The sequence below is a fragment of the Haliaeetus leucocephalus genome, unplaced genomic scaffold, assembly GCF_000737465.1.
Source record: "Haliaeetus leucocephalus isolate CR32 unplaced genomic scaffold, Haliaeetus_leucocephalus-4.0 Scaffold1000, whole genome shotgun sequence".
Lineage (NCBI taxonomy): Eukaryota > Metazoa > Chordata > Aves > Accipitriformes > Accipitridae > Haliaeetus > Haliaeetus leucocephalus.
This window is the reverse complement of record NW_010973436.1, coordinates 2,339,303-2,365,715: the sequence shown is the minus strand read 5'-3', so window position 1 is coordinate 2,365,715 and position 26,413 is coordinate 2,339,303. Positions and strand designations below refer to the sequence as shown.

The 26,413-nt window shown below is 48.7% G+C and overlaps 2 protein-coding genes across 6 annotated transcripts in view; one reads left to right on the top strand and one right to left on the bottom strand.

The window, feature by feature from the left end:
* Positions 1 to 21,588, top strand: part of BRPF3 (bromodomain and PHD finger containing, 3) — a 29,669-nt gene extending 8,081 nt beyond the window's left edge. Inside the window, exons 6-14 of one of the 5 annotated variants that reach the window (XR_775444.1) lie at positions 83 to 395; positions 1,509 to 1,775; positions 1,944 to 2,444; positions 4,791 to 4,884; positions 7,294 to 7,391; positions 9,370 to 9,467; positions 11,483 to 11,637; positions 14,373 to 18,474; positions 19,221 to 21,588. Coding sequence is in view for 3 of the 5 variants with exons in the window: in XM_010584624.1 (XP_010582926.1) it covers positions 83 to 395; positions 1,509 to 1,775; positions 1,944 to 2,444; positions 4,791 to 4,884; positions 7,294 to 7,391; positions 9,370 to 9,467; positions 11,483 to 11,637; positions 14,373 to 14,556 (1,710 nt within the window). In the remaining 2 variants the exon portion in view is untranslated. Of the gene's footprint in view, positions 1 to 82; positions 396 to 1,508; positions 1,776 to 1,943; positions 2,445 to 4,790; positions 4,885 to 5,121; positions 5,220 to 7,293; positions 7,392 to 9,369; positions 9,468 to 11,482; positions 11,638 to 14,372; positions 18,639 to 18,739; positions 18,888 to 19,220 lie in introns of those variants that run through there. The other 4 variants (XR_775445.1, XM_010584624.1, XM_010584625.1 and 1 more) reach the window with 4 other exon arrangements.
* Positions 21,589 to 22,799: 1,211 nt separating this feature from the next.
* Positions 22,800 to 26,413, bottom strand: part of LOC104842455 (protein FAM19A5-like) — a 4,628-nt gene continuing 1,014 nt past the window's right edge. The window contains exons 2-4 of the mRNA XM_010584785.1: positions 25,248 to 25,400; positions 24,460 to 24,587; positions 22,800 to 22,823 (exon numbers count right to left, since the gene is read on the bottom strand). Coding sequence (XP_010583087.1) covers positions 22,800 to 22,823; positions 24,460 to 24,587; positions 25,248 to 25,400 — 305 coding nt within the window. The remainder of the gene's footprint in view (positions 22,824 to 24,459; positions 24,588 to 25,247; positions 25,401 to 26,413) is intronic.

The window sequence follows — 26,413 nt, the reverse complement described above, 5'->3', positions numbered from 1 at the left end:
GGGCATTAAGAGTGCTTGTGATGGATGCGCTCTAGTTGGCTAGTAAATGGTTTTTGTAATTGTACAGGTTTTATATGTTTAGGTTCCAGATTACCTGGAATTCATTTCCAACCCAATGGATTTTTCCACCATGAGGCGGAAGCTGGAGTCCCACCTGTACCGAACATTGGATGAGTTTGAGGAAGACTTTAACCTTATAGTTACCAACTGCATGAGGTATAATGCTAAAGACACGATTTTCCACCGAGCAGCTGTCCGGCTCAGAGACCTTGGAGGAGCGATATTGCGTCATGCACGGCGGCAGGCTGAAAACATCGGCTTTGACACTGATGTGGGGATTCACCTGCCTGAGTCACCCAAAACCGAGGACTTTTACCGCTTTTCTTGGGAGGATGGTGAGTGTTTATTAAGCTTTTTTTTTCGGGAAGATTGTAACTGTGTTCTTTGTTCTGAGCATGTCACTCAGCCTGCATGGAAATCATAGCCATCATTCAGCATACAAGAATTTTCCTATCCATGTATTCACCTAAGTGTATATCTAACTCCTTTAGAGCCTCAAAGAGCAGGATTTCAGGTGAGCCAGGCACTCTGAGCTAGGTGCAGCTTAGATCCAGCTCTCCTAGTGCATGTCGGTCTCGGAAGAGCCTTGTAACTGCCCATGCTGTTTGATTTGTGCCATGGCTGTCGTACAGACTTGGTATTTAAAGAACAGTGCAAAGGTGGATCTAGGATTTTTTGCTCTGAGGAAAGCTCATAATTTCATTGTAAATTGGCAAGGTGTAGAGCAACTGGGTTAGATGGAGCACTGAGGGCTAGGAGGGGGTGATGTGAGGTTAAGGTACTGGGACCCAAGCAGCCCTTCTAGCTGAGACTTTCCCTTCACAACATGACCACATCCATTCCTACAGCCGTCTTGAGATGCAGCTCCAAAGCATTGGTTGAATAACTTGGCTAAACTTAGTACAGAATACTGCTGCTCTCCAGCATGCAGAGCTTGCAGTCTGCCGTCCGATTCCTAAATGTTGCAACCCTCTTGGATGCAGACAGACAGTCTGTTATGAAATTTGTGTTGGTGTATGATAGCACGTCTCTCAGCTGTCTGCCCTGCTTCTGTGGATGCCAGCCCTTCAGCAGAGCCAGAGGAATGGCAAACATGTTATGTTTTGGCCAGTTCTGTTTGTGGTGGGATTTTGTCATTTAATCTGGCAATGAAATAGGTTCCTGCCAAGGACCTGGACTGTGAGCTGTCTTGTGTGGGGTACAGAGACATGTCCTTTCACTGTTGCCCCGGGACAGTAATGGGAGCTGGAGGACAGTGCAATTAAGTCAGCTGCTCTTTACCCAAAGGAAGGAAGTCCGAGCTCCAGGGTTAACAATTGCTAAATCCCCAAACTAAAGCAATTGGTTCATGAATACCATAAAAGTAAATGAGGCATGGCAGTGGTCCCAAATGCTTCTTCAAGAAGCCTTGCTCCTTCCCTTCACTGTTACAATCTCTTTTGATACAGTGGATAACATCCTCCTCCCGGAGAACCGGGCTCACCTCTCCTTGGAGGCCCAGCTGAAGGAGCTGCTGGAGAAGCTAGACATGGTGAGCACCATGCGGTCCAGCGGCGCCCGGACACGACGCATCCGGCTCCTGAGACGGGAGATCAACTCCATTCGGCAGAAGCTGGCCCAGCAGCAGAACAAGACCATACCCAATGGGGAGCCTGTGCCGCGGGAAGAGGGGACAGATAAAACATCAAGGGAAGGGGATGAGGAAGGGGAGAAAGGTGAGAGGTTGCAGCAGGATTTTAGCTCCAGCTTTCTAGTACATGTCAACAGTCAAGACCTGCGGTTTCTCCTGTCTGTGGCCCTAGTGAAAGATGGGAGTGGCTGTTGGTAGTTCTGGGAATAACTCTTTCTAAAATGTTCAAGCAGATTCTTTATTCCTTTAGCAGATGATGCCAAGCCCCCGCACCCTCCAACTCTGGAGCCCACAGGACCCGCACCCTCCCTCTCGGAGCTGGAGTCTCTGCAGGACCCTCCAACGCTCAAACCCATCAGTGAAAGCAAGTCCTTGAATCAGCTGCAGAAGAGGGTGATGTCAGACAGGGAACTCTTCGACAAGAAGGCACTGCAGCGGGAGAGCCAAGCCTTCCAGCGCCTGCTCAGCGACAACGGCCTGAACGGACTGGCCTTGCCACCTGCAGACACCCCTGCCAGCCCCCCCTTCAGCGGCGTGGGCCGACGGACATCTGTCCTTTTTAAAAAAGCTAAGAATGGGGTGAAGCTGCAAAGGGGCCTGGACTGCTCCCTGGAGAACGGGGAGGACCACAGGCAGAGTGGGCAGCTTTCACCCTCCTGCCCTGACGGGGAGCGACAAGCTCAGAAGCGGCCACAGAGCAGGACCTGCAGTGAGAGTGATGGAGAGAAGTCGCCCAGGCAGGCAGGACAGAGAGGTAATTCCTTGGGATTTCTCTTCCTTTTGTACCCATGGAAACTGTGAGATGGCGCTGAGGGAGTGGGAATCCTGGGACTGAGTAAAGACATCTGCATCCAAACTACTCAACTGAAACTCAGTTTATGCTTGAGGGAAGCGTAGTCTCCATAACCAGACATGCCTGATGAAAGCTTCAACTCTTCCACAGATTTCTAAAATAAGGCAGACAAGACATGTCTGTAATGAGTTGCACTTCTCCACTAACTCTACATGGAGTTTCTAGTAACTTAGTTGAGCTGTAGACACCTCCATTTTAAATATTTAAAGGTACCAAGATGAAGCCCAGCAAGGTCACAAATAATTCTTCCCTTTACTAGTCAGCAGGGCTACTGTAAGAGAGAGTTTGCCATTTTTTGTAGGGCAAGCCAACACGCCCATCTGCTTGCAAAGCTGTTGAATGGCCTGGCTGGAGACTCAGGCTCTCCAGTAAGGACTGAGAAGTGTTGGCATTCCTGCCCTTGTGGAATCGTTTGCCTTGGCTTGACCACCGTTAGGAGTGAGAGTTTCCTGCTGCAGAAATGGTACATTAGGTTTGGAAGCATGCAGTGGACCAGCAACACAGCACCCATGTAAGATGAGATGTTAAAAGTTCCTTTTAAATCATCTGTACTCTCAGTTCTGGGATTTAGATAAAATTAGTGGGAATACTGAGCAGGTTCCTTTTCAAATTAGATCTGCAAATGAGAATAAGCAGCAGAGATGAAGTTTGGAAAAACACAAGGTGAAAAGGAACATCTGAGTTACAGCAATGTGATTTCTTTTTAATTCTGTGTTAACAACCGTTGTGGGATAGTTCGCATCTGTAGGGCTTGACTTAGCCCATACCTCAAATATTGTCTTAAAGTTATTTGGCTGTCAGAAGATCACTAGCAAATCAAGAGTGGGAGGAAAGCAATTGAGTGTGGGGATTGACTTACCAGGGCAGGTTAAAGGAAACACAAATGGCTTCTCCAAAGAGTTGAGGGACTCACCGTCATCATCTGCCAGTAATGAAAGCAAAGGGGAGTTGCCCACAATGGATACAGGTCAGAATGAGAGGTTGAAGTTAAAAATGGAAAAATACCGTCAAGATGCTGGAAAATCAATGATAACTAGGCAGTGACATTTTTCCTCTGCTGAAGCAGCACTGGTGTTTTTTTCCTATGAGTTGCAGCACTGCTTTTGTGATTCAGCTCCTTCCACTGTTTCAAATACAATCGATTTCTCCTAACTGGAGGGAGTGTCTGGTGTGCCAAATTGTGTTACCACAGGAGCAGGTCAGTGTGATTGGGATTGTCAGAACAAGAGGTTTCCCAGAAATGTGCTCCTTGTGGCCATTCCATATTTACAGCTGGAAAAACAATAGGGGCCTTGACATGAATTTGCCCTTTGTATGATTGATGGGCTTTTGATGAGCCCATGGGGAACCTGGGGTTGGTGGGTCCCTGCACGGGGGAAAGCAGTGGTTATTTGCCTTCTTGTACCTGCTCTGGGCTCAGGGATGCTCTTGGGGGTCATTCCCTGTCGAGTCCTGCCTGTCCATGGTTGTGGGATCTTGTCTAAGCACAGAGGTGGTCCCAGCTCTCTCTGTAGGTATCCCTGTGGTGCACAGAGCAGGAAACCTGGCAGTGAAAGGACGATTTCCAGCGCCGTTGGCGTCTGGGGCAAAGAAATGAAATATTCCGCTTACAGCTACAGTGACATTTGTACTGGCCAGGGAGGAAGATGGTGGGGAGCCTTCTTCTACCCAGGGGGAATTTGCTTCCTCAGTGTCTGCTCTGTGCACTGGAAAATCTCATTTCGAGAAATTGAAGCAATGAATTTTTCCTAGAGCGGTTTTCTTTCAGCAAGGAACCTGTAACCGAATAAGCTATGGTTTTATATGCCTGCTTCCATGGGCAGGGACCAGCCAGGCCCGGGGTGAGGCAGGGAGAAGTCCGTGGCAGTCAGTGCGAAGCCTCCATGTCTTTTCCAAATACACTTGAAGCCAGATGAGCAAGTGGTTCATTTCCTGGCCTCTGGGCTTCCCTGGCAAGCTGGGTGCTGCGTGGACCTCTCCTATACCATCCCTGGGCACTGCTCCAGCACTTACTTCTTCAGAAACAGCCTAATTTTTCATGTGTTAGGGGTAGAAATAACTTTTATTACTCACCTTTTGGTTGCAGCTGAGTCTTGGTAACTCAGTGCAGAATTTCCTTCTCTGGTCGAAGTACTTGGCATCTTTGTGGCTGGCAGTCATGGGACAGTGACCTTACCTGAGCCTTGGTAGCATCTCTGTGTGTTGCTGCTGCTTCTTTGGGCTGATTTCCATTTGTCTCCTTGGCAGGAGTGACTAACGGCTTTGCAAAGCATGCAGAAAGCGGCTCTGACTCTGAGTGCAGCTCTGGCCTGGGTGGTGGACTGGTGTTTGAAGCCTGCAGGTAAGTGGCCTGTGCGAAACTCTTCCTCAGAACACCTTCTGTGTCTGGATTAATCTGCCTGGTTTTATTGTTCGACTTCTTTGTTTCAAACCCAACCCAAATTGTTACTTATTTTCTGTGTTGACCCTAAAGACAAAAAGCTTCTCAGGTTTCATCCCGTCCTCTTAAGCTATAGGTCCCAAACGCAGTGCTTGATTTTTCAAGCAAATGGGTATCTGTTACACTTCTGTTTTTCAGTGCATACACGTCCTCTCTGCTGATGCTTACCTTCTTGCAGTTCTTGAGAGCCAAAGCTAGAAAAACTGTGAACTCAAATGTCCAGTTCAACACTGCAGGTGAAGCTTAACTTCTACCGCCTACTGAATTGCTGCTTTCTTCCTCTCAGAGGTTTAAAAGCAGAACTGGGCACTTCAAACAGGACTGAACAGTCTTAAAGCAAACATCTGTCATCTTTTGGTCAGTTGCAGTAGGCATATGTGGGTACCATATCCATTTTCTGGTCTTATCTGCCTGTCCAGCCCTCCTAACACTGACTCAAGTTATTTCACAGCACTTTTACTGCACGCTAAAACCTATATTATGCCTATATTATGACATTATATCATATTATATTATGTCTGTGTGTGTTGTGAGTGACAGGCTGAGGACATTTAACCTTGATGGGTGAGATTGTCCAGGACAGGCAGAAGCAAGACTTTTTTAGTTGATAGTAATATTTTCAGTGCCTTGAACATATCATTGCCCTCTGCTTGTGTTTGATGACCCTGAGGGTGATGACCCATCACTAGAGAAATATGTTCAGACATTTTATGCTTCCTCCCAATGCATGTGCTCAGTAAGTCCTGTAAGATTTCAAGCTTGCAATGTCAGTTGGGCACTTAAAGCTCCCCATGCACACCCATTCTCAGGACTGAAGCTACAGTTTAAAACTATTAGCTGCGTAACAAATTATTCTGCAGCAGGGTTGAATCCCAGGAGCATTTTTCAAATGAAAACTTCACTCTGCTATGCAGATCCTAAATGTTAGCTGTCAAAAGAGGTGTATAATTTTGCAGTTGTAGCTAAGGTTTGATTAGTGTTTCCATTATAAATCTGTTTGCAAAGGCTTTCGTGCTCATGACAAGGGCCAAGGCCCTGGGTTTGGAGGAGCAATTTTGGTGCGAGGGCTTTTCCCTGCCACAGAGTGATCTGACCTCAACAGTCAGGTTCTGGGCAGCCCAAGGGAAGCACGTGTTGCCCCAGTAAATTATCTCTCTTAGCACATGCTGAGCCCCTTGGAGGCGTAGGACCTCCAGCTCCTCTCTGAGATGGGACACCCACCCAGTTCTTCATCTCTCCCCTGTTCTCTGGGCTGTGTGCCCAGATCTTCAGCTCAGTCATTGCCTCTTCTGTAAGCTGGATGCTACCGTGACCCCCGTGCAGATCTCACAAGAAGCTTTTGCAATAAACTTAGCGTAAGCCGAGGAGCTGCACCGAAGGGAACAAAAAGGAGAGACCTGGACTCACGCATAGTTACAGTGTCATTTAAATGAGGGCCCTTGAGTCACGTAGAAATCCTTCATGGGGTGAGGATACTCTCAGAACAGGACCGGGAGCCAGAAACTCACCTTTAAACCATGTCTTGGCTTTATGGCCCCAGCTTATTTGCCTCCGTTTCCCCATCTATAAGTCAGGGAGGCAAATCTGAATTCACAGGGGAGCGTGGGGACTTGTTAGTTGATGTTTGTATAGTACTTTGAAGATGAAAAGTGCAGTGTAAGTGCTTATTACAATAATTGCAAGCAATTCACATAGCAAAAATTACATTACAGCTATGTGACACCCACAAAACAAGGAATTAAAAACAAGCTGATGTCTCATGGATAACTTCTACAATTATTCTATTTAGGAACAGCTCCGTTTACTGCTATTTCTGCACTCTTTCTTTTTGAGCACCAAATTCACTCAGAATGTGCTGGTTATTAGAAAACTGTAAATAAAAAAAAAAAGAAAGAATTACAGTAAGTGAAAAAATATGATTGCTTGAGGTGGAGATAGTCCATTTTCTGAAATGTTTGTAGTAATGAGGTGAAAGGATGTTCAGGACATGGGCTGATAGAGTCCAACTGCATATATGCTTTCCAGCATGAAGTCTTTGCTGGGTTTCTTCCTCATGTTCATAGCTTGGTTTCCACTAAGCCCCTTTCGTTGCTCATGGCAAAGCTGGGGTGATATCCAGTGTACTTGCACCAGAAGAGGCGTATTGATGACATTTTGCTCAAGTATTCAGTGTTCTTTTCATGTCAAGGGTGCACCAGTACAGTAATTTTGCAATATTTTAAACAGAGCTGAGGAATCAATTTACTTGGCTTTGTTTTCAAGGGCAATCTGTTTTCTCCTAATACCTAATTTTCCATATCTTTCTAATAGTGGTTTGATGCCTCCCAAGCGAAGTCGAGGGAAGCCAGCTCTTTCTCGGGTGCCCTTTTTGGAAGGTGTGAATGGAGACTCTGATTACAGCAGCTCAGGTGAGAATGGCCATACAGCACACCCTGCTCCTGTCCCACCACACCGTAGGGCCGACATCCATCTGAACCAGAGGGAGCAGGTCTCAATGCACGCCGGGAACCAGCCCTGCACAAACTATCCCTGTTGTATGATCAGGCTGCTGACCTGCCCATGCATTACCTGCTTTGTTACAAATTTATGTTACTGCATAAAAGGTTTTTGCCGATTGCCTGTGCCCTGTGTTCCCCTTGGATGGGTGCTTTCTGTAGGTCTGGTGTGTGTAATGTGCCTGGCACTGCTTTCTCCTGTTTTGCGACTAGTCCTCTTTAGTGACACTGCAATACAAACAGTAAATCATAATTATAAGAGGGGTCTCTCTGGAGATGAATTCATAGCTGTTCCCTCTTGTATTGCTATCATTGCTTTCAAGGTCTTTGTAACAAAGTCATCTTTGTCAGACTGTGCTGTACATCAGTAAAATTAAGTCACACTCCTCTAATACTACCCAAGGCACTACACCAATCTTCCAGCACTCACACGACCAGATTCCTGTCTTTCTTACAGTGTGTTAATAATAGAGTTATTGCAGGTTTATGCTGAAATCAGAGTTCAGCTTTGACTCCCTGATACGCCTGTGCCCTTCTGTACAGCTCCCGTGTGCTCGCTCCTGTCTCCCTGGGAACCATTATTATCCTGGACCCCATGTGCTCAGCAATCTGCTTTGGAGATAAGCTTACAGAGCAGGGCTGGTACTGGGAGAATTAGAATCAGTGGGACAATTCTGTGTTTTAGAACATCAATTCATTAATGGAAGAATACATCTGGAATGCAGTAGTGGAGAAGCATATCAGATCCATCTTGGCAGGGTGCTCATTTGGGTTGTACTCACCATTTTCTAGATTAATTTTGACTTCTGGTAAAGCCAGTGTTTGACCATTCCCCTCTCCTCCCCCCCCCCCCCCCCCCCTGGCCAAGCAATCCTTCCTGTAAAATTCACATTAATGAAAATTACTCCTTTTCCAGGATCAGGAGCTGGCAGGTTAGTTATTCATGTCTTGAATGGATCTTTTGCAATACTTCTAACTTAAGTTTGAAAAATTTGATGACTAATACACTTCTGTCAACTAGAACCAGGCATTTCCTGCAGAGATCAAATAGCCCCAAAGTATATGGTATCAGAATCATCTAGATATTTGTATTTAGGAGGAATAAAAAGGGGCTCTCTGAACAGTGGTCCAAATTAATCTCAGATACAGCTTCATCAATTCCATTGAGGATGGATTTGGCCTGGTGGAGCCTAATGGACCAAATTCATCTCTTGTATACCCATTTGATTTCAGTGATATAGCAGCTATTCACTTCAGAACTGAATTTGATTAATATTTCCATATTGAAGAGCTCATCTGAAGCTATGTGCATGCATAGACTTAGACCCATGATTTAGGAGACTGTGGCATTATCTTAATGTGGAACGTGACTGTATTGACAGAGCATAAAGAAGGCTGGACGTTCACCATGGCCAGGCTGGATCTCACTGCATGTTAAATTTTATCATAAACTTACTACAGATGAGATGTGTGTCTTATCACCTCTGGTTTGGATACCCAGTGCATATAAGTACAAACAATAAGTGGCTTTCCATTTAGCTCTAGATCTTGATTGAGAGAAATGGTTTGGAATTGTGCATATGTGCACACAGTAGTGATTAGATGTATGCTTTTGTGTGATGAATAGCTGGACAATAGGTTTGTTAAAAAAAAAAAAAAAAGGGGAAATTCCAGATTTCTGCTTGCCGCAGAAGCAAATAGGTTAAAAAATTAAAACAAAAATACTGTCAGTATGTTTTAAGTACAAAAGTAGTTAATCTGTTTTAGCTAATTGCTACTGAAACAGTGCAGACCATCATGCCTGGGTTAGATGACGGTGTGGTTTCTTGTGTTATCATAACCCCTTTGCTAGTAATTGCCCTCCTAAGCCATGTCTCCTTCTGTCCCTTAGGCAGGACTCTCCTGATGTCCTTTGAGAGTCAGGCTGAGCTGGAGCCCTTGGAGCTTGTGTGGGCCAAATGCCGTGGCTATCCCTCCTACCCTGCCTTGGTAAGTACCCCATTGCTCTCTCACAGCCTGTACCTGCAGCGCAGGTAGTCCAGAACACAGTGCTAGTGTGCAGTGTAACCAGACAGAAAAGGAAAACTTCCCGAAATCATGCAATATGTGTTTTTTTTTTTTCTTTCCCCTTTGCACAGTTAATTTTCCCTGTGCTCATTGTTTCAGAGCATTGCAGAGGATTCACAAAACATTGGTCTCTCGGTGCCAGGGATAGGAGGAGATCTTTCCTCTCCTCTCTTGTTCACTCTGCAGGTATGGGGAAAGTAATCGGTACTGTTGGCATGAGAAGACCTAAATTTTGTAAGGGCAGGCACCAGGTTCCACTGGTGTCTAACTGCCCACACCTTTTCCTGTATAGTGAGTACATCTCCACATGTAGGTGCCCAACTGGCCTTGTGATGTATATATCCTCTTGCAATAACCATATGTTTGATTTAAATATGAGAATATATGCATGTGTTTGCACCTAGTCCTTTGAATGATATTTCCTTAATATTTATCCGTCTTTGGATATTTGACCATTAACATGAAAGCCATAAACCTGGCTTCAGTGAGCATCGCGCTTGGTTCCAAAGCAAGACATGACATGCAGCTGTTGCTAGGAAGTGCCAGTACCACTGCAGGCTTTTAAGTACTTGTTAAGTTATCGACAGAGATTGCTGAAGTAAGTATACAAGTAAGAACATAAGATAAGCTGACTATGGTTTGTTTTTTCTGCTACTTTTAAATATATCCCTTGAGATGTGGCTCTTCCTGCCATCTCTGCTCCACGTAATTTCTGCATGGCTGCAGCCATCCCCTTAAGTACCTTTATGGTTGGGATCGTTAAGACAGACAGCGCTTGTGACTGCTGAGAAATTGTAGCAAGTGTAGTCATCATGGACATTATACAGGTCTCTACATCCAAGCAGCAGAGCTGTGAAACTGGGCGTAAGCTGACCCAGCATATATGCCTGGCCATGGCTGAGCACAATTCTGATGCTGTCAAAAAGGGCAGATTCTGCTAAAAGAGTGACCCTCATCCATGCTCTTACTCTAAGTGGGAGGCCAGAGGAGGGAACAGCTATGGATCTGCTAGCTGTGTTGGCCAGCCAAAGTCCTTTTAGATCTTCATGTGGCTACAGCCAAAGTTAAACTATGCTTAGCATGGCTTTAAACACTGAGATTGCCCCCCAAAAAGGCATTTTTTTTATAGCAATCTGTTGCTGTGGTAAAGTGTCTTAATAAATTCCTACAGCTGGCCAATGTCAAAGCCAAGCTGCTTTTTCAAGCCCTTAGGAGCCAAGATCAGGAGGCAAAGAAGAGAAGACTGAGTATTGCATCGACCCTTTGGTGTTTCGTTCTCCTCCTGTGGTCACATAGCACAAATGTTGGACGTTGACATTTCTGCTTTATATGGGAGAATCGATCCATCTGTTGTTACTTCTCTCCAAAATGACTATAGTCTGTGTTCCCCTAGCCTGATAAAGCTGGCACTGCTTGTTGACTCTCTCAAAATATTGGGCCTGATTCTGATCTAATAGCAGTATAAATCTGAGCAATGCCGCTGAAGTCAATTGAATTGCACCAGAATGGAGCTGTTGTAAAATGGCATTATGCCTGCTGAGTACAGCAATGGTGTTACACTTATTGTATGAGTTTGGAGTGAGGGAGGGAAATCCTTTGCTGAACACAACAATACTGAGTTTGTACTAAATTACCAGTTAGTCTAAATGCATCTACATCCACACAGAACCACACACTTAGATCCTTTCCCTTTTTTAAGATCAGGTGCTTGGCTTTTGGACTGACTGGTGTCCCTTCCACAGGGGAAGCCTCGAGGACAGGAGAATTCTTTAAAAGGAGCTGCTGAGACAGAACAAGCAATTTTGCTTATCTATCCTAAGTAGATTTTAATTGCCTAGCTTGGATAGACTGAAAGAACAGGGGGGGGAAAAAAAAAAGGCATTCTCTGCAGTACTTGAAAGGTTTTGTGCTTAAATATCCTTTCCCTGTGTCACTAGATAATCGATCCCAAGATGCCACGCGAGGGTTTGCTCCACAATGGAGTCCCCATCCCAGTCCCACCCATGGATGTGTTGAAGTTGGGGGAGCAGAGGCAGACAGAGGCAGGAGAAAAGCTCTTCCTTGTCCTTTTCTTTGACAACAGGAGAACCTGGTGAGTGTGTGCAGACAGGTGGGGGCCTGTGGCGAGTGCTGTGGCAGAGAGGGAAGATTCAATGTAATCTTTGGTATATGGGAGCATACAGGGATTATGATGATGATGATGTTATATGTAAATTGGAGAATTTAAACACGCAGCAGTCAAGAAGAGTCTAAATAAGGAAGCCAGCCTGCTTTCCCTGCCCAAGAGTACAACATCTGACTGCTCCCCTTCCACGGTGAACAGCCCAGCATCCTTCACCCAGGGGTCACATCACCACAAAAATACTGAGGCACATGAAGAGCCAATTTAGTAGTCAAAATCTGCAGCAAATTAGAGGGAACATTTGACTTTAAAATGCCAGCAGACTGAGCAGCCAGTTCCACTGCTGCACAAAAGATTTGCCAAAAATCTCCAGGGTAACATTTTCAAAATGCTGGGTTTATTCCATATTTAGACTTGCCTGATTTTTCATAGGTGCTGAGCACCTGCAGTTTTCAAATCAAGATACTTGTTTAACATGGAAAATGTAGGTGTAAGCACCTGATTCAGGGCGAGTGAAGTATCTCAAGGCCTTTTACTGCTCTGTCTCAGACAGACTGAATCTGCTGATTTTAGTATCAGTGGCTGACCGTGCTCACACAGTAACAATAACCCAGCCAGATATAATAAGACACAAACCACTGAAGTGCCTTAAAAATAAGCAATAAGGCTTTGAAATCCGTGTATGAAACAATGGGAAACTTGTAGAATTGGAGAATTATGCTGGAAGAGGCGAGTCCCCACAATGAGGCAGGCAGCTGCATGCTGAACCTGCTGGATTATTTAACCAGCAAATGCCACATGGGAACATGAACCAAGCAAATAAATTGTCACACAGGAGGCAATACCTGTGTGCAGCTGGGATCACAGATCCAAAGAGTTTATGCTGCAGACAAAGCGGATGCTGGGCCATTGGGGTGCACATGGGAATGGAGGAGAGAACAGGCTTGCCTCTTCTGATGCTGCCTCTATAAAATAAGATACCAAAAATTTAAAAAGGAGCCTTGTAGTACTTTGAGAGCCCTTCTCCTCCTTCGTCTCCTGGGGAAGGTCTTTGCTGGCATCCCTGGAAGAGCAGGGAACCACAAGATCAGGGAAGGGTGAGGGGCTGGAGGAAGGAGGTCAACGTTGCTCAGAGGCTGTGTCACGGCTGGAGGGAAGGTGCATCACAGGGAGAGAGCAGAGCCGAACACACAGTGGGGTAAAGCAGCAAGGGGGAGTGTTTTCCCCCTACATTTTGGGGCTGCTGCAGTGTTTTATGCAGTCTAAAGAGATGGAGGCAAGGTGCAACACAGGCAAAGGAAAAGCATGTGCTGTCTTCTCGGGAAGCTGAGAAGGGGACCTCATTTGCATCACTTGATGAGTATGTTTGTGTCCTCTGGGGAAAAGAGGTGCCAAGGGACACACTCCTGAGGCTTTTTATTAGTACACTGCATTGTTTCACTGTCCTTGATTACCAAACCCACTTGATACAGAGCTTGTTCTTCAAAGAAGTACTAACGATTTTTAGTGGAAAATCAATGGCAGTGCCATGCTTCCTGTTGCAGTAGTCATCAGTTTTGAAAAATCTAAATCCAAACTTGTAATTGAAACTACCTTCCCAATAAAAATCAGCATTTCCTTGGCTTTGCCCTGCTCTTGTTGAAGACAAGCTTTGATGGATGTTTACACTTTTAAGTGGCCACTCAGAGCCTTGTTTGCAGTTTGTGGGAAGCTAAGGCGCCTCAGGAAAGTCCTAAAACCCCCTCTAAGTGCCAGATTCAAATTCTGCTGACTTCAGTGATGCTGCAGATGGGCTACAAAGACTGAAATCGGTCCGTTGTCTTTGTGGTGAAGATAAGCTGAGCTGCCCTGGGTTGCCCATGTTGGCTGGCTGGGAGATGCATTAAACTGTGGTAGGGGTGGCTGAGCTTGAACTCCTGGGGGCTGGACTTTGTTAGGAAAGACAGATGGCATGTGTCTGGGTGTGCTAGTTAACCTGGGCTAATGACTGCACAATAAAAACTTGCTATAGACAAAGCACTTGCAATTTAAGTCATCAGTTAGTTGGGGTCAACCTGGGCTTGGGTTGTGTCTACTGGAAGCTGCCTGTTTCTGGATGATACTCAGATAGTTTTACCCACCCAAACCCTGATGCTTACAGTCTCTTGGAACATGGCAGAGCTTTCTCGGGGATAAAAACTTAAGTTTCCACCATGGAAGTCCTTGTATTTGCTGCTCTGTGGAACACAGGAATTTCCAAGTTTCCCCTGGAGCTCCAAGGATCATCGAAAGCCTTGAGTAAGGACTCCAAGGAGAGATAAAACTATGCTTGTGCAGGAAGGTATTTTGCCTACAAGTGGTTCTTCCATGTCAAATGCAGGCATTTAAACATTCGTAGCATCATTGTGGGGTGTTAACTATAAGCAAATAGATCACATGAGCATAGGTGCTCCTGAGGAGATGACAACCAGTGACTAATTGCTGCTGAGACACGTGGGGAATGCTTGAGGAGCTGGAGTACTTGGCCGTGTCTTGGAAACTCTTAGGACAAACTCCTTGGCCTGTAGCAGCCATGCAGCGGGTACGAGAGCCAGGCACATTGGAGCAGTCAGCCTCCTGCAGAGAGCTCAGGTGTACCACTGCAAGGACAAGAGGCCTCCAGGTGTTTGTTCTGCTTTCCCTGTTTCCCCTCCTGATGCCCTCAGTGATGGGGCTTTCTATTGCAGGCAGTGGCTTCCACGTGACAAAGTCTATCCCCTCGGCGTGGATGACACAGTGGACAAGTTAAAGATGATGGAAGGACGAAAAACCAGCATCCGCAAGTCCGTGCAGGTGGCATACGACCGAGCCATGATTCACATGAGCCGCGTGCGGGGAGATCATCCCTTCATTACGTCCAATTATCTGTAAGGGGTTGGGGTGACCGGTCCTCCTTTTCCTCCAGACCCCGCGCTCTCTGCGTCGGCAGAGCGGACCGTCTTGTGCACTGACTGGCCAGGGGATGCCGTTCCCAGCAGCTGTCAGCACTCCTCGAAGTACCCTGAAATGTGCCAAAAAGCCTGTCCAGCTTCTTTCTGAATGTGTCTTGCTGAAGAGCTGGCAGGAGATGAAATATATAGTCTACAGGGCCAGGAGTAAGGTAGTTAGGAAAAGCTGCCAGGTGACGGGAGCCAAGGTGAGCTGATGCAGTGACCAGAGCACAGCTCTCGGATGTTCGGACCTCATGCACCCTCCCTCGCCCCTGCCTTCCCCGTGCCGCCGGGGTTTTTAAGTCATCAGCCAGCCCAAGTAATTCCCAGGAACCCGTCACCACTGTAACTGAACCAGGATCCTTTACGGAAATCCCAACTGGACTTTATTGTGCCAAATTTACCCTAACCATCATTGGCCTTTTCATTTTTTTAAATGACATTGATTGTCCCATCACATTAAACAAAAAAATCGTAGCTGGGAGTTCACATTACGATTTTCCTGCCTACGTACATAGTGTTTTCATGTTAGATTTCTGTCACTGCATTTAGAAAAGCTTGAGATTTTTTGGTAACCTTCCCCTCTGCTGCGCACACTTACATGCATAGATGCACAGAGCTTTAAATACAAAAAGAAAATTACCTGATTTTTGTGTGTGTGTGTATGTCCTAGAAATTTATTTGGTAGTTTCACATTTAAATTCTGATTTCTGTGACTGTGCTTGTTCCAGTAACATTTCATATCATGGTTTAGTACAATACTGAGTCTAAGCAAAGATAACTTCCTTTTTTTAAGAAGTAAAACTAATTTTGGAGGTGTCTAATGAGCTGGAGCAGCTTTGCAGGCACTGAGGTTGATCAGGGTTGGAGAGAGATACATCTTTTGTGTTGGTTTATGCACATTTGGTGTAAGGCTTCTCTTCCTTTCTTCCCTTTTTTCTGTCTCTAACGTTTTCCTCTGGCTCGGTTTGGGTTGAAACCAAGCGCTAACTAGAGCACACGACCATTTTGCCTTTTCGCCTTCTCCCACACACACATATCCTTTCCCTGGTGTGTGGGTCTCCAGCATTGTCATCCATTAAAACCCAAGTAAACCCAGCTCTGCAGATAATCCCTGTTTTTTTGGGTTTGCATTGAAAAAACAGGGACAACTGATGTTTGGAAACTTGATGACAAAACCTTTTCTATTAGCCAAGGACTTTATGATTTCTCTGATCTCTTCTGTTGTGTATCCCTTTTTGCTTTCCCATTTTAAGAACCAAAGGTGCAGAGCAAGATTGTAGATTGAATATCATCATTTCGCTTTTTAACTCAATATTTTTTTATTATTTTAACTTTTTCATACTGAAGAGAATGTGGGGTCAAAATAATAATAATAATTAATAATAATAATGAATAGTGGGGAGTAATCACTGCCATTTCTACTTGGTCTACTTTTTTAAAATACCACTTCTTATACATTGGGACATGGAACCACACTTTAGGGAAGATTCCTGTAACATATAGAGATGGGGCATAGGATTTTGTAATAATAATAATAATAATAATAATAATGCCTATGGAGTGTGGCTAGGGAAGGATGTTGTGTATATAGTTGTAAAATATTGTTCTAAATTATTTAGACCTATTGTCACCATTCTTGAAGTCCTCAGTTGTGTTGCTGGGTCTTTTATATGCACACAGTGTAATTTATTTAACGGAACATACACTTTTCCAGGTGGTAGCTCAGCTGTGGACTTGTGACCTGTGTATATGTTTTAAGATTTTGGGAGTTGGGTTTTTTGGTTTTTGTTTTGTTTTGTTTGTTTTTTAAATGACATTTTAGAATTTGAATTGGCTAATATCCTGCTGTTGCTACGGGACCTAAACGTTACTGTCAGTCTGCTGTAAAGCACAGATCGCTCTATTTATTGTAGAAAGTGAGTTTATTTGCTTTCTAGAATTGTTTATATCAGATGGTATAAGAGAGGTAATAAGAAAATCTATGCTTGTAAAGAAAAAAAAATGCTAATTTTACCTACTATAATCTGACTGTCTGAGACTATATTTTCTCTCTGAGAAATAAATGTTCTAATGTATAAAAAAAAAAGAAAAAGAGTCCTTCCTTGCTAGTGTTGTCCTGAGTTCCAGGACACTACTTAATGTGATGGTGTTTATTTGTCCCAGTTGTCCTAAACGCAGGCATAAAGCGGTTGCAAAGAGCAGTGATAGGGAAGGGACACATGGAGGGATGTTTCTGCCTCGAACGAGGTGAGTTTATTCCCTGTGCAATGGGTAACAGGGTTGGGTGCTGCAGGATGGGATCCCACCGGGGGGTGGCCGGGAGCCCCGAAACGATGGGAACTGGGGGCTTGAATCCCATCTGCTGGTGATGGCCCTTAGTGGGCCTGAGGGCTGCTGCGATGCTGGGGCATGGGCAGTGAGATGTGCCAGCAGACGGAGACGGGAGCCAAGCGATGCGGCGATGGCAGGGCTGGACTCTGCAGCCAGGCTGGTCCCTGGCTCCTGGCTGGGGAGGGTTTCTCATCTTAGCAGGGCTCTTGCATTGTCTCTCTTCCCTAAGATGCATTTTCCCTCCCTGCACAGGTTCGTGTTGCTGCAGGCGGTGGTGCACCATCAGGACCCCTTTGCTGCTCGGCCCCTCTGTGTAGAACCCTGGGTTTCGCTGGAAGCTGCTGCTCTCCGAGGATGCAGGTATCGTTCCCATCCACCGCGAGCACAAAGCCCTTCTGGGGCCAGAGGCACAGATCCACCGCTGTGATGCAAAACCCTGCAGGAGCCAGGGGATGCTTTTCCCTTTATTTCCCCCCATTCTGTTGTCAGCTCCAGCACCACAAATTCAGCAGGAGACATATACGGTCACCTGCTTTGAGGCCTCATCCTGGCTCTCACCTCCTTGCCCAGCCTCTCTGCCTGCCTTGCCGGCACATCCTCTGCCTCCCAGGCTCAGACAATTGTCAGCCTGATCCATGAAAAGCCCCGGTTTCCAATAATCTCCCGTCCCCAGCAGCCGCCATGCTGTAATGGTCCTTGACCCTCATCTCCAACTGATACTGAATACTGAGTAATTAAATTCCTGTTTTCCCCCTAATATGTTTGTTCTTTCAGATGCTTCTGCCTTCAGTTTGAAGGCAGGGCTGCCATGGGTCTCTGCAGTACCAGTTTGTAAAGCTGGGTTTGCCCTGCCTGGATCCAGCCCTGGCAGCAGCATCTGCAGGAGCTGCTGAGATCCACTGTCCCTCCAGAGCTGGTGCAACAGCATCTCCTGGGGCTGCCACCAACGGCACCTTTGCCTGAAACCAGTGATTAATTTGCAGTTTTGCAAGCAAAACTTTCTGGCAGAGAAGTTTAATTTCCCCTTGATTACGTGGTGCATGTTACTTGGTTTTGTCAATGCTGCAGGTGCAGCCATCAGCCCTGCCCCATCCGTTTCTCTGTGTTTCTTTTCAGAGTTGCAAAAAAAGAAGAAACAAAATCAATGAGAGCAAGAAGATCCCCTGGCTCAGCACGCTGGCCAGATAAGGACATAGCTCTTTATCTGGTGTTGGGGCGATGCCGAAGGCCAGCAGATTTTGATCAAGGGGAGGGGAAGTTCATTGGATTTCTGCAACCATTCCTAATTTTCTGAATTTCATTTTTTTGTCGAGGTGCTGGGTGCAAGGGTGGCAGGTAATGGCCATGAACGAGTTATGTCCCAGAGACAGAGAAGGGTCTTGCTTGTGGACCTGCCCTTCAAAAAGCCTCCCAGAGGAGACCGAAATGCAAGAGCAGGGTGGTCCGTGCCCCTCTGGCTGCTGCAGCACTGGCTCAGGGGTGCAGGGGGGGTGCAGGGGCCATGCCCAGCCCTGGGTGCCCACAGGTAGGTGCTCACACACATGTATTTATTTGTGGGATGGGTCTTCTTAGGGCAAGTGCTGCTTCCACACCAACAGAGGATGAGTTTTTCATGTACTGACTACACAACCACAGTCATAGGTACATCCGGGGGACAGCTCTCCTTGCATGCTCATTATAATTGTCGGTAGGTATAATTAGCACTTTCTATATAGACATAGCATATATATGCAATGCAGGTATGCTTCAGGAGAAAATGGGGGCAGCTTTCTCCACTGTGTGTGACTCAGCCAGACCCTTGGGGAGGTCCCAGTCCCCTTTGGTGAGGACAGGGGAGTTCACACTAGGCGCTGTGCATGGGTTTGGCCTCGGGCTTTTCTGCGTGAGAAAAAATGACGGGAGGGAAGGAGCGGCGTGGAGCCAGCTCCTTAGAGGCAGATGGATAGCAGGTGACAAAACCTAACGGTGCCGCCGTGCTGAGGATTAATCCTCTCCTGCTCCGGCCTCCCAAAATAGCCCTGGCTCGCTGGCCTGTTCCTTGTAGGATGCGTCCAGGATCGGCAGCCCCTGGAGCCAGGGTCCCCACACTGGCCTGGGTGAGGGCCACTGTGGTGGGGAGTGGGGGCTTGGGGCAGCGATGGGGAGGAGAGGGAGGATAGCAGGTGGGTAATACATATTTAACGTGTGCTTCAGCGCTTGGAGCGCTGGAGCTTGGGTAGCAGCTAGGAGGAAAGCCACAAGCTATATTTTTATTTTTCTTCCTTGCAGCAGCAGATGTGGGCAGCCCTTGTCCTCGAGGCAAGCCAGGGCCCCTTTGCAGCTAAGGAGGGGAGGGGAGTCTGACCTGGGAAGGATGGAGATGGGGAAGAAAGGCAGCATGGATGGACAGGACGGGCAGATAAAGGTGAGGATGAGGAGGGAGGGGCAGGCGAGGGAGACGGGGGGCTCTGCTTCCAGTGTGTGATTAGTTTTTCTTTAGCGTTGCTCAACCTTTGATGGATGATGCTCCGCTGTAAAACGCACTGTAATTACTCAGCGGGACAGCAGGGATTCATCAGTGGTGATCAATATTCACAGCATCTATCATGCCTGCGGGCAGCCCGACCCACTGCGCACGCAGGATCTGGCACTGACCCATAACCTGAAATGCCGTGTGTGTCCCTGCAGACCCCCAATCATTTGGGGTGAAGCCGTGCAGACCCACAACAGTCTGGGACCATGCACAGGGCTTGCAAGAAGCTGCTAATGATGGTGCAGATGTTTTTGGCATGTGTTGTAGTGTGTGCGCAAGCATACAGGTGCATGAAAAAGGGAAACGTTAAAATTTCCAGCTCTCTCCTCTTTCACAACCCGCATCCCTTTTTCTCTCAACACTTCACAGCTCCTCTCTGGAGCTTGCACCCAAACCCAGGGGCTGGGAATGGGCATCTCTTGGCACCTTCCATGGGAAAAGCACCTTTCAAGAGCCGCACCGTCAGCTGCTGGGCAGCATCGGGTGTGTGGGAAGTGGGCAAGGAGATGGCTCCAAAATGCAGTTACTTACTTTTCCCAAGTGTAGTTTTAGTGCCCTTGAGTCCACAGTCCCTGATTGAGGGATGTCCTGATGTAATGCTGATGTTAAACTGACACTGTCAAGTAATTAAAGTCCTGCATTTATTGTAGCCTGGTTTAGGAAAGGGAAAGGGGATTTTTTTCTAAGCATGCCTGGAATTTTTATTTGCCCTTATTTACTACCATCTGTGGAAATGATTATAAGTTTGTTTTGTTTTTTTTTACTGTAGACGTTTTGCAGCGTTTGCAGATCAGGAGCACTTCAGTGCGTGCCAAGCAGGAGGTGAAGCTGATGGCAAACGGAGCTTGGGCCTCGCTCCCTGCTGAGAGAAATACAAAAGGAGTGTGTGGCCGGGCTGGGGAAGGGTTTTGTGAAAAATCTCCACAACCAGCAGGTGTTTTCCTTAAAGAAAAGCCCAGCTTTTGCTCTGATCAGAGCCCTTTTGATAATGGAAATAACTATATTTTGTTTGCCACTCTTGGTGTGAGCCAGGCGAGCTGGGACGGTGCTGGGGAGATGCTGGGGTGAATCCGTTGGGATTCAGCTGCGTCTCAGTTCTGTTCCTGGCAGGAAACCTCCCCTTGCCCACGGTCCTGACCCAGCAAGGAGAAGCTGAGGCTGTAAAACGTGTATTGGAATTCGGTGAGGTTTTCAGCGACGCGCCAGAGTTACAGGGGTAACCAAAATGGGGGGATGGACAGACAGACGGACAAAGGATGGACGGGCAGTGCTAGAAACCAATGGCTCTCGCAGTGCTCACATGGATGGGGAAACTGGATTTTCTCTCCAGTTTATTGACTTCATTCTTGGCACTGTCCTGATCAACTCCTCTCTTCCCACCCGTAGGTATTTTCTTAAAAGAATTCCTCCAGTAAAAAAAATACAGAACACAAAAAACCCCACCTGGCTCATTCTAAAAAACACAATATTAAATTTTATATCCTCATTTTCTGGCTAATCAGATCCCCCACTGGCTGGAGCAAACAACCGGCCTGTTGTACAAGACAACGAAAAGCGGCACTTTAATAACAGAGCAGTGAGCAGCTGCCATTCTCCCCCGCTGCCATCCATCAGAGAGTGTTTGATAGAAAAGAAATAAAGGAACCAGTAAGACATTTTCAATGGATGGAAATAAATGTTAGAGCTTTGCCTGGGGATTTATGGAGACCGTTGGCCAGGGACATGATCCGAGTTTGCTGGGACAGGCAGCGATGCATCCTGAGACCAGTGCATGGCAATCTTTTGCCCCGGTTCTTATTTTGGCTGTGTCAGATTTCCTGCCCATCAGCCATGTTTGATCAACACTCATTAGAGCAAAATTAATATCCCCGCACACGGTACGTGTTGCTTGGAGTCCAACTCCACTTTTCAAGGCGATGGAGCTGTGCAGCCCCACAAGCTGCAGTGCTGTGACCCCGGTGCGAAGCCGTGGAGCCCTGTGAGCTGGGGAACATCTGCAGCTACAGTACACGCTGGGCATTTCCACGCGCACGGAGAGCTCCTGCCGTCGGAGAAAAGCCAGGAGGGCTGCCAGGACCACTGAGCTGTCATGGGAACTTGCATGGGGATGCTGGTGAAGAAGTTGCATCATAGCTCATGTGTTTTAACTCCCTTTTTACTTCGACACTGATCAGAAAGGAAATGAAAGTGTCATGCTAATGTATTTTAATTAGTCCATTAGCATTGCTAAATAAAATAAATTTTGCAGGCAGATACGCTTGCTGAAGTGTGAACTTTCATTTCTCATTCTTGGTTGGGGCTGTACAAAATTATTTCTTCTACCTTCCAAGGAAATTTTAAGCTGCTTCTTGTTGCCCAACCCCGGCTCCTTCTGAAGGACCTGCTCCCTCCACCACGGGGGTCCTGGGGGGGCCACACATGGGCTGGGGCTGTGGCACAGAGCGAGGGTGAGGGTTTGGGAAGAGGCTCTTTGGAGACCGGGTTAGGAGAGCTGGCAGGTGCTTAATTGAGTGGGGTGCTGGGTGGTGGGAAAAGGATATTTGGACTTTGGTGGGGATGAGATGATTTAAAAGAAACCCTTGTCTCTAGCTCCAGGTGAATTTAAATTAAAGGGAATGGTGTGAGGAGCTGGAATGTGATACCCAGGGCAGGTGAATCTGGGCAGACCTGTAAGTCTGATCGCAGCCATTAGCTGTGGCCAAGGTTCCAGGGAGCTGGCGGAGCTGCAGGAGCAGCGGCACAGCCAGGGAGGAGGCAAGGGAGCATCATCCTGATCCTAAGGGTGCAAAAAGCACAGGTCTGTCCTGCATGTGACTGCTCTGGGAAGCCATCCCGCTGCTCCTCCAGTGCTGCCCAGCTCTGGGCATCACCCTGGAATGCTCCAGCCATCCCCTCACTGCCTTCCTGGCCATCTTGCTGGAGCTGTTGCACTGCAACTTTAATGCCTTAGTGTTTTAAAACAAAAATAAGCTTTCTATCACCATTCCTAGTCTTTCCCCAAGGGCAGCTGGTTTGATGGACCAAAAAAACCAACCTGATTTCCCAAGACCCTGCACCCTTGGCTGTCATGCGCTGTAGCATTCCCAGGGACTCGGGTGCTTCCTCCTGCTGCTGCAATCCACCCTGACCCTCCGCTGTACAGTGCCTTGTGCTGTAATTTTGTGGGTTATTTGGGGGACTGAAAAAAAAGGAAAAAATTTGCTAAGTCTTACTGTCAGTATTTCAAGCCTTTATACCTTAATTTGGAGTCCTATAACTAGGAAGATTTTATGGTGCGCAATGTTCCCTGGCTCAGGGAGAGCTGCAGACGTCGGTGAAGGTATTAAAAGGGGAGTTCTTTACTTCTTTTTCACGATTTCCACCTGTTGCAAGAAACGGTAGAGAAAGATTTAGCAACAAGAGGGATGTTGGTAAGCTGCTTTTGTGGAGGAAAGCACCAAAAACCAGCAGCTGCAGACCCACCTCAACCCAGCCACTGCCTATTAACTTCCCGGCTGACATTTTGGGATAAAATTATTACATATTAATAAAATAGCTTCCCCCTCCCGCCCCATCTTTTCCTCTTTTAACAAATGAAATTATGACTTACTGAATTACTCTGCGGCTAAAAGGTTTCCATGACAATGGCATCTTCCAGGCGCACCAGCCGCAGCGCGGTGCCAGTGCCAGTCCCAGCCCCGGCACTCACCCCCGGCTTCATCCACCCCCCCGGCCCAAAATGGGGGAGATGAGCGAGTGCGAGGAGTCACGCCAAGAAATTCAAACCGTGGTGGGGCAGAAAGGATGCCTGGGTGATTGGGGAGGGGAGTCAGAATGAAATGAGTTGGGTGGGGTCTCGGCACAGGTTTTTTGGGTGGTCTGTCTGTGATAGCATCGCCCCCAGCCCCTCGTTGAGTGGCACCAGGACAACAGGTCCTGAAAATCCCTTTGAAGTAATTAAGCTGAGCCACAAATTAGTGGTTTGGAGACACGATTGCAGTGGATGGGGCAGGGATTTGGGGGCTTGGGGCTGCCCCAGGCCCTTTTTGGAGCTCTTGGAGGGGGCCAATTTCCACCCCTCCCCGACAAACCAGCACTTTTCACAGCTGTGTAATAAATCTGACTTTTATTTCCTTGCACCATCGACACCTGGAAGCTGCTGGCTTTGCCTCTGTCCTCGCCAGCCCCTTGCAGAGAGCACCCAGCCGGGTCCGTGGGGGTGAAATGCCCTGCAAAGCCCCGCACCCCCCCGCAGCAGGGTTGTCCCCCACCACTGCCCCTGGGTACCCGCAGCATCCCCCGTCCCCGGGACCCCCACCCAGCACCCGCAGCTCCCTGCACCCTGACAGGCGGCCAAATTCGGGTCAGGCATTGATGCTGCTCAACTGCTGCAAAATTCAGGGCCTGCAGATGGGTGGGGGGGTCGGAGCTGGAAACTGGGACCCCAACAGCTTCTTCTTCCTCCTCCTCCTCAGCACGGTGAGCCCCGGGGGACCCTCCACAGGCAAAGGGAGCCCATGGGGTGAATGGGACCCCAGTGACCCTTCCAGCCACCCTGCCCGAGGCGGCCGGTCCCTCGGCTGGCACCGGCGGGGGGGTTCAAGGCCATGACACGGCAGCACCAAGCAAACCCCGCTCCCTGCCCGGGCTCGTCCCGCCGGCTCCGGAGCGAGTCCCCTCATCCTCACGTGCTGGCCGCTGTCAGGACACCTGCGGGAAAAATATTGGGAGAATATTTCATGGGTGCCGAGTGATGCTGCAGGCTCGGGGTCACAGTGCACACAACTGGTGGGTGCATGGGGGGGCACCAAACCCTCTCCCCCACCCCAAGAGCCCCTCTGGGCCCCTAATAAACCACCCCTCATGCATTGATACGTACTCCCCCCCTCTAAAGGCTCCCCTCTTGGGGCTCCAGCATCCCGACCCCTTCCCTGCTCCCATTGGCCTTGCACCCAGCCCTGCCTCAGTTTCCCCGACAAAAGGTGGGAGTGGGGACACGGGGGACAGAGAAGGACTTACCGTGATGGTTTTTATTCGTCCCAGTCGTCTCATGCAGCTCCAGCCCGAGCGGTTTCGGAGCAGAGCGCACTGCTCCCCCTCCTCACACGGCTCCATCCCGCACCACTGCCGGCTGGCAATGAGCTGGGCTGCCGGAGGCGCGGGGGAGACAGGGACCCGGATATTTGGGAGGGGGGAGGCATGTGGAGAGGTGGAAGTGGAAGGAAAAATGGAGGGAGGGATGAGTGGATGGAGGGAAGGATGAAGCGGTGGGTGGATGGCGGGATGGATGGAAGGATGAAGGGAAGGATGGAGGGAGGGGTGATGGATGGGTGGATGCAGGGAGGGATGGGTGTGTAGGTGAATGGAGGGATACGTGTGTGGATGGAAGGAGGGGAGGGAGATGGATGAGAGGATGGAGGGATGGACAGGGGAGTGGATGGAAGGACACAGAGGGGAATGGATGGATGAAGGGATGGACAGGGATGGGTGAAGAGATGGAGGGAAGAAGCACATGAGCTCATCCAGCACAGGACCGATTTGGGGACCACAGAGAGAGACGTGCGCAGGGGACCACGCTCAAATTACGGGGAGAAAGTGGGAGAGAGAGATGGAGAGGACAGAGCGGGGGCAAAGGGATGGACAAGGGGCTGTCAAGGACTGCCAGGCACCGACTCCAGGCCAGAGCAGCCACCAGCCCCACTGCGCCAGCCAGGACCCACATCTCCAGCCATGGGCCGTCGCACCCTCTCTCCCGTGGGACCCCCACGGAGCAGCACTGATCCCCCCCTCCCCGGCATTGCCGTTACCGTCCACGCAGGCCGGCTTGGCGCGGGCGGTGCCGGCGGCTTGGCCGTGGCGGCAGGCGCAGCGTGCCGTCTGCCGGGTGATCGCCCGCCACGGGTGGCTCAGGTCCCGATCCAGCGCCGTGATCTCGCACGTCCCCATCTCCAGCTCCTGCCCTGCAAGGGGATGGGTGCGAGGGGGCACCCGTAGCGCTGAGCCCACTCGGGGCGGGTGGGGGGGCCTGGAACGACTTCGTCCAGGGCCAGGGTTCACCCATCCCCGGCACCACAATGTGCTGCTTTACCCACGGCTGGCAGACCCTCTCCCGCTCCAGCCTGGCCGAGAGGGTTTGCAATTTCATGGCAAACCCCAAATATCAGGAGGGAAAACCCCGAATGAACCTGGTTTGGGTGAAATTTTCTGGCAAAATCAGTCTCGGTCATTTCTGGGCTGCATGCAATGGGGTGTGCAATGTAAAGGAGATGCCATGTGTCACCTCCAGGTTGGTTGACCCCCTCCTCAGCTAAATTTTGGGTTATTTTGCTCTGCTTTTAAACTGATTTTTACGCACGAATTGCTTTCAAACCTTGAGCCCAAAACCAGCCCCAGCCTCATGGGAAGGTGGGACCGAGGATGGGAGCAGGGCAGGACAGGAGCTGCTGGGGCAGAAATGGTCATGGTCCCCTGCCTCATTGCCCACCTTTTGGGGCCAGGGCAATCCTGCCCACTGCCCAGCACCCTCCTAGCCTTGCAGGAGAGGATTCAAACCACTTTTCTCCCAGTTTCCCAGTCCTGCTGGGACACTGGGGACTGTGGCTGCACATGGGATGGTTTGAAGGTGGTGAAGTTCAGATGGGTTGGGGGGGGCAGTGTTTTTTGGGGTTTGGGGTGGGTTTATTGGGGTTTTTTCTTTCCGGGATGTGGGACCAGCACCCTCCAGCAGGGGTAGCGGCAGCCCCCGGGCCCGAGGGTCCCACAGCTGGGGGTGGGTGCAATGGCTGGGGTCCCTGCCCCGTCCCATCTGGGGGCACATCCCTGCCCGGAGCAACACCCTGGGGGTCCCCACAGTCTCGCAAGCAGCTGGGGGGCGGGGGGGGGGAGGTGAGGACCTTGCAGGGAGTGGGGGACACGTTGCCCAGAGCCCCCCCCAGCCCAGCTCAGCCTCCCTGGGCAGCTCCAATTCCACCCC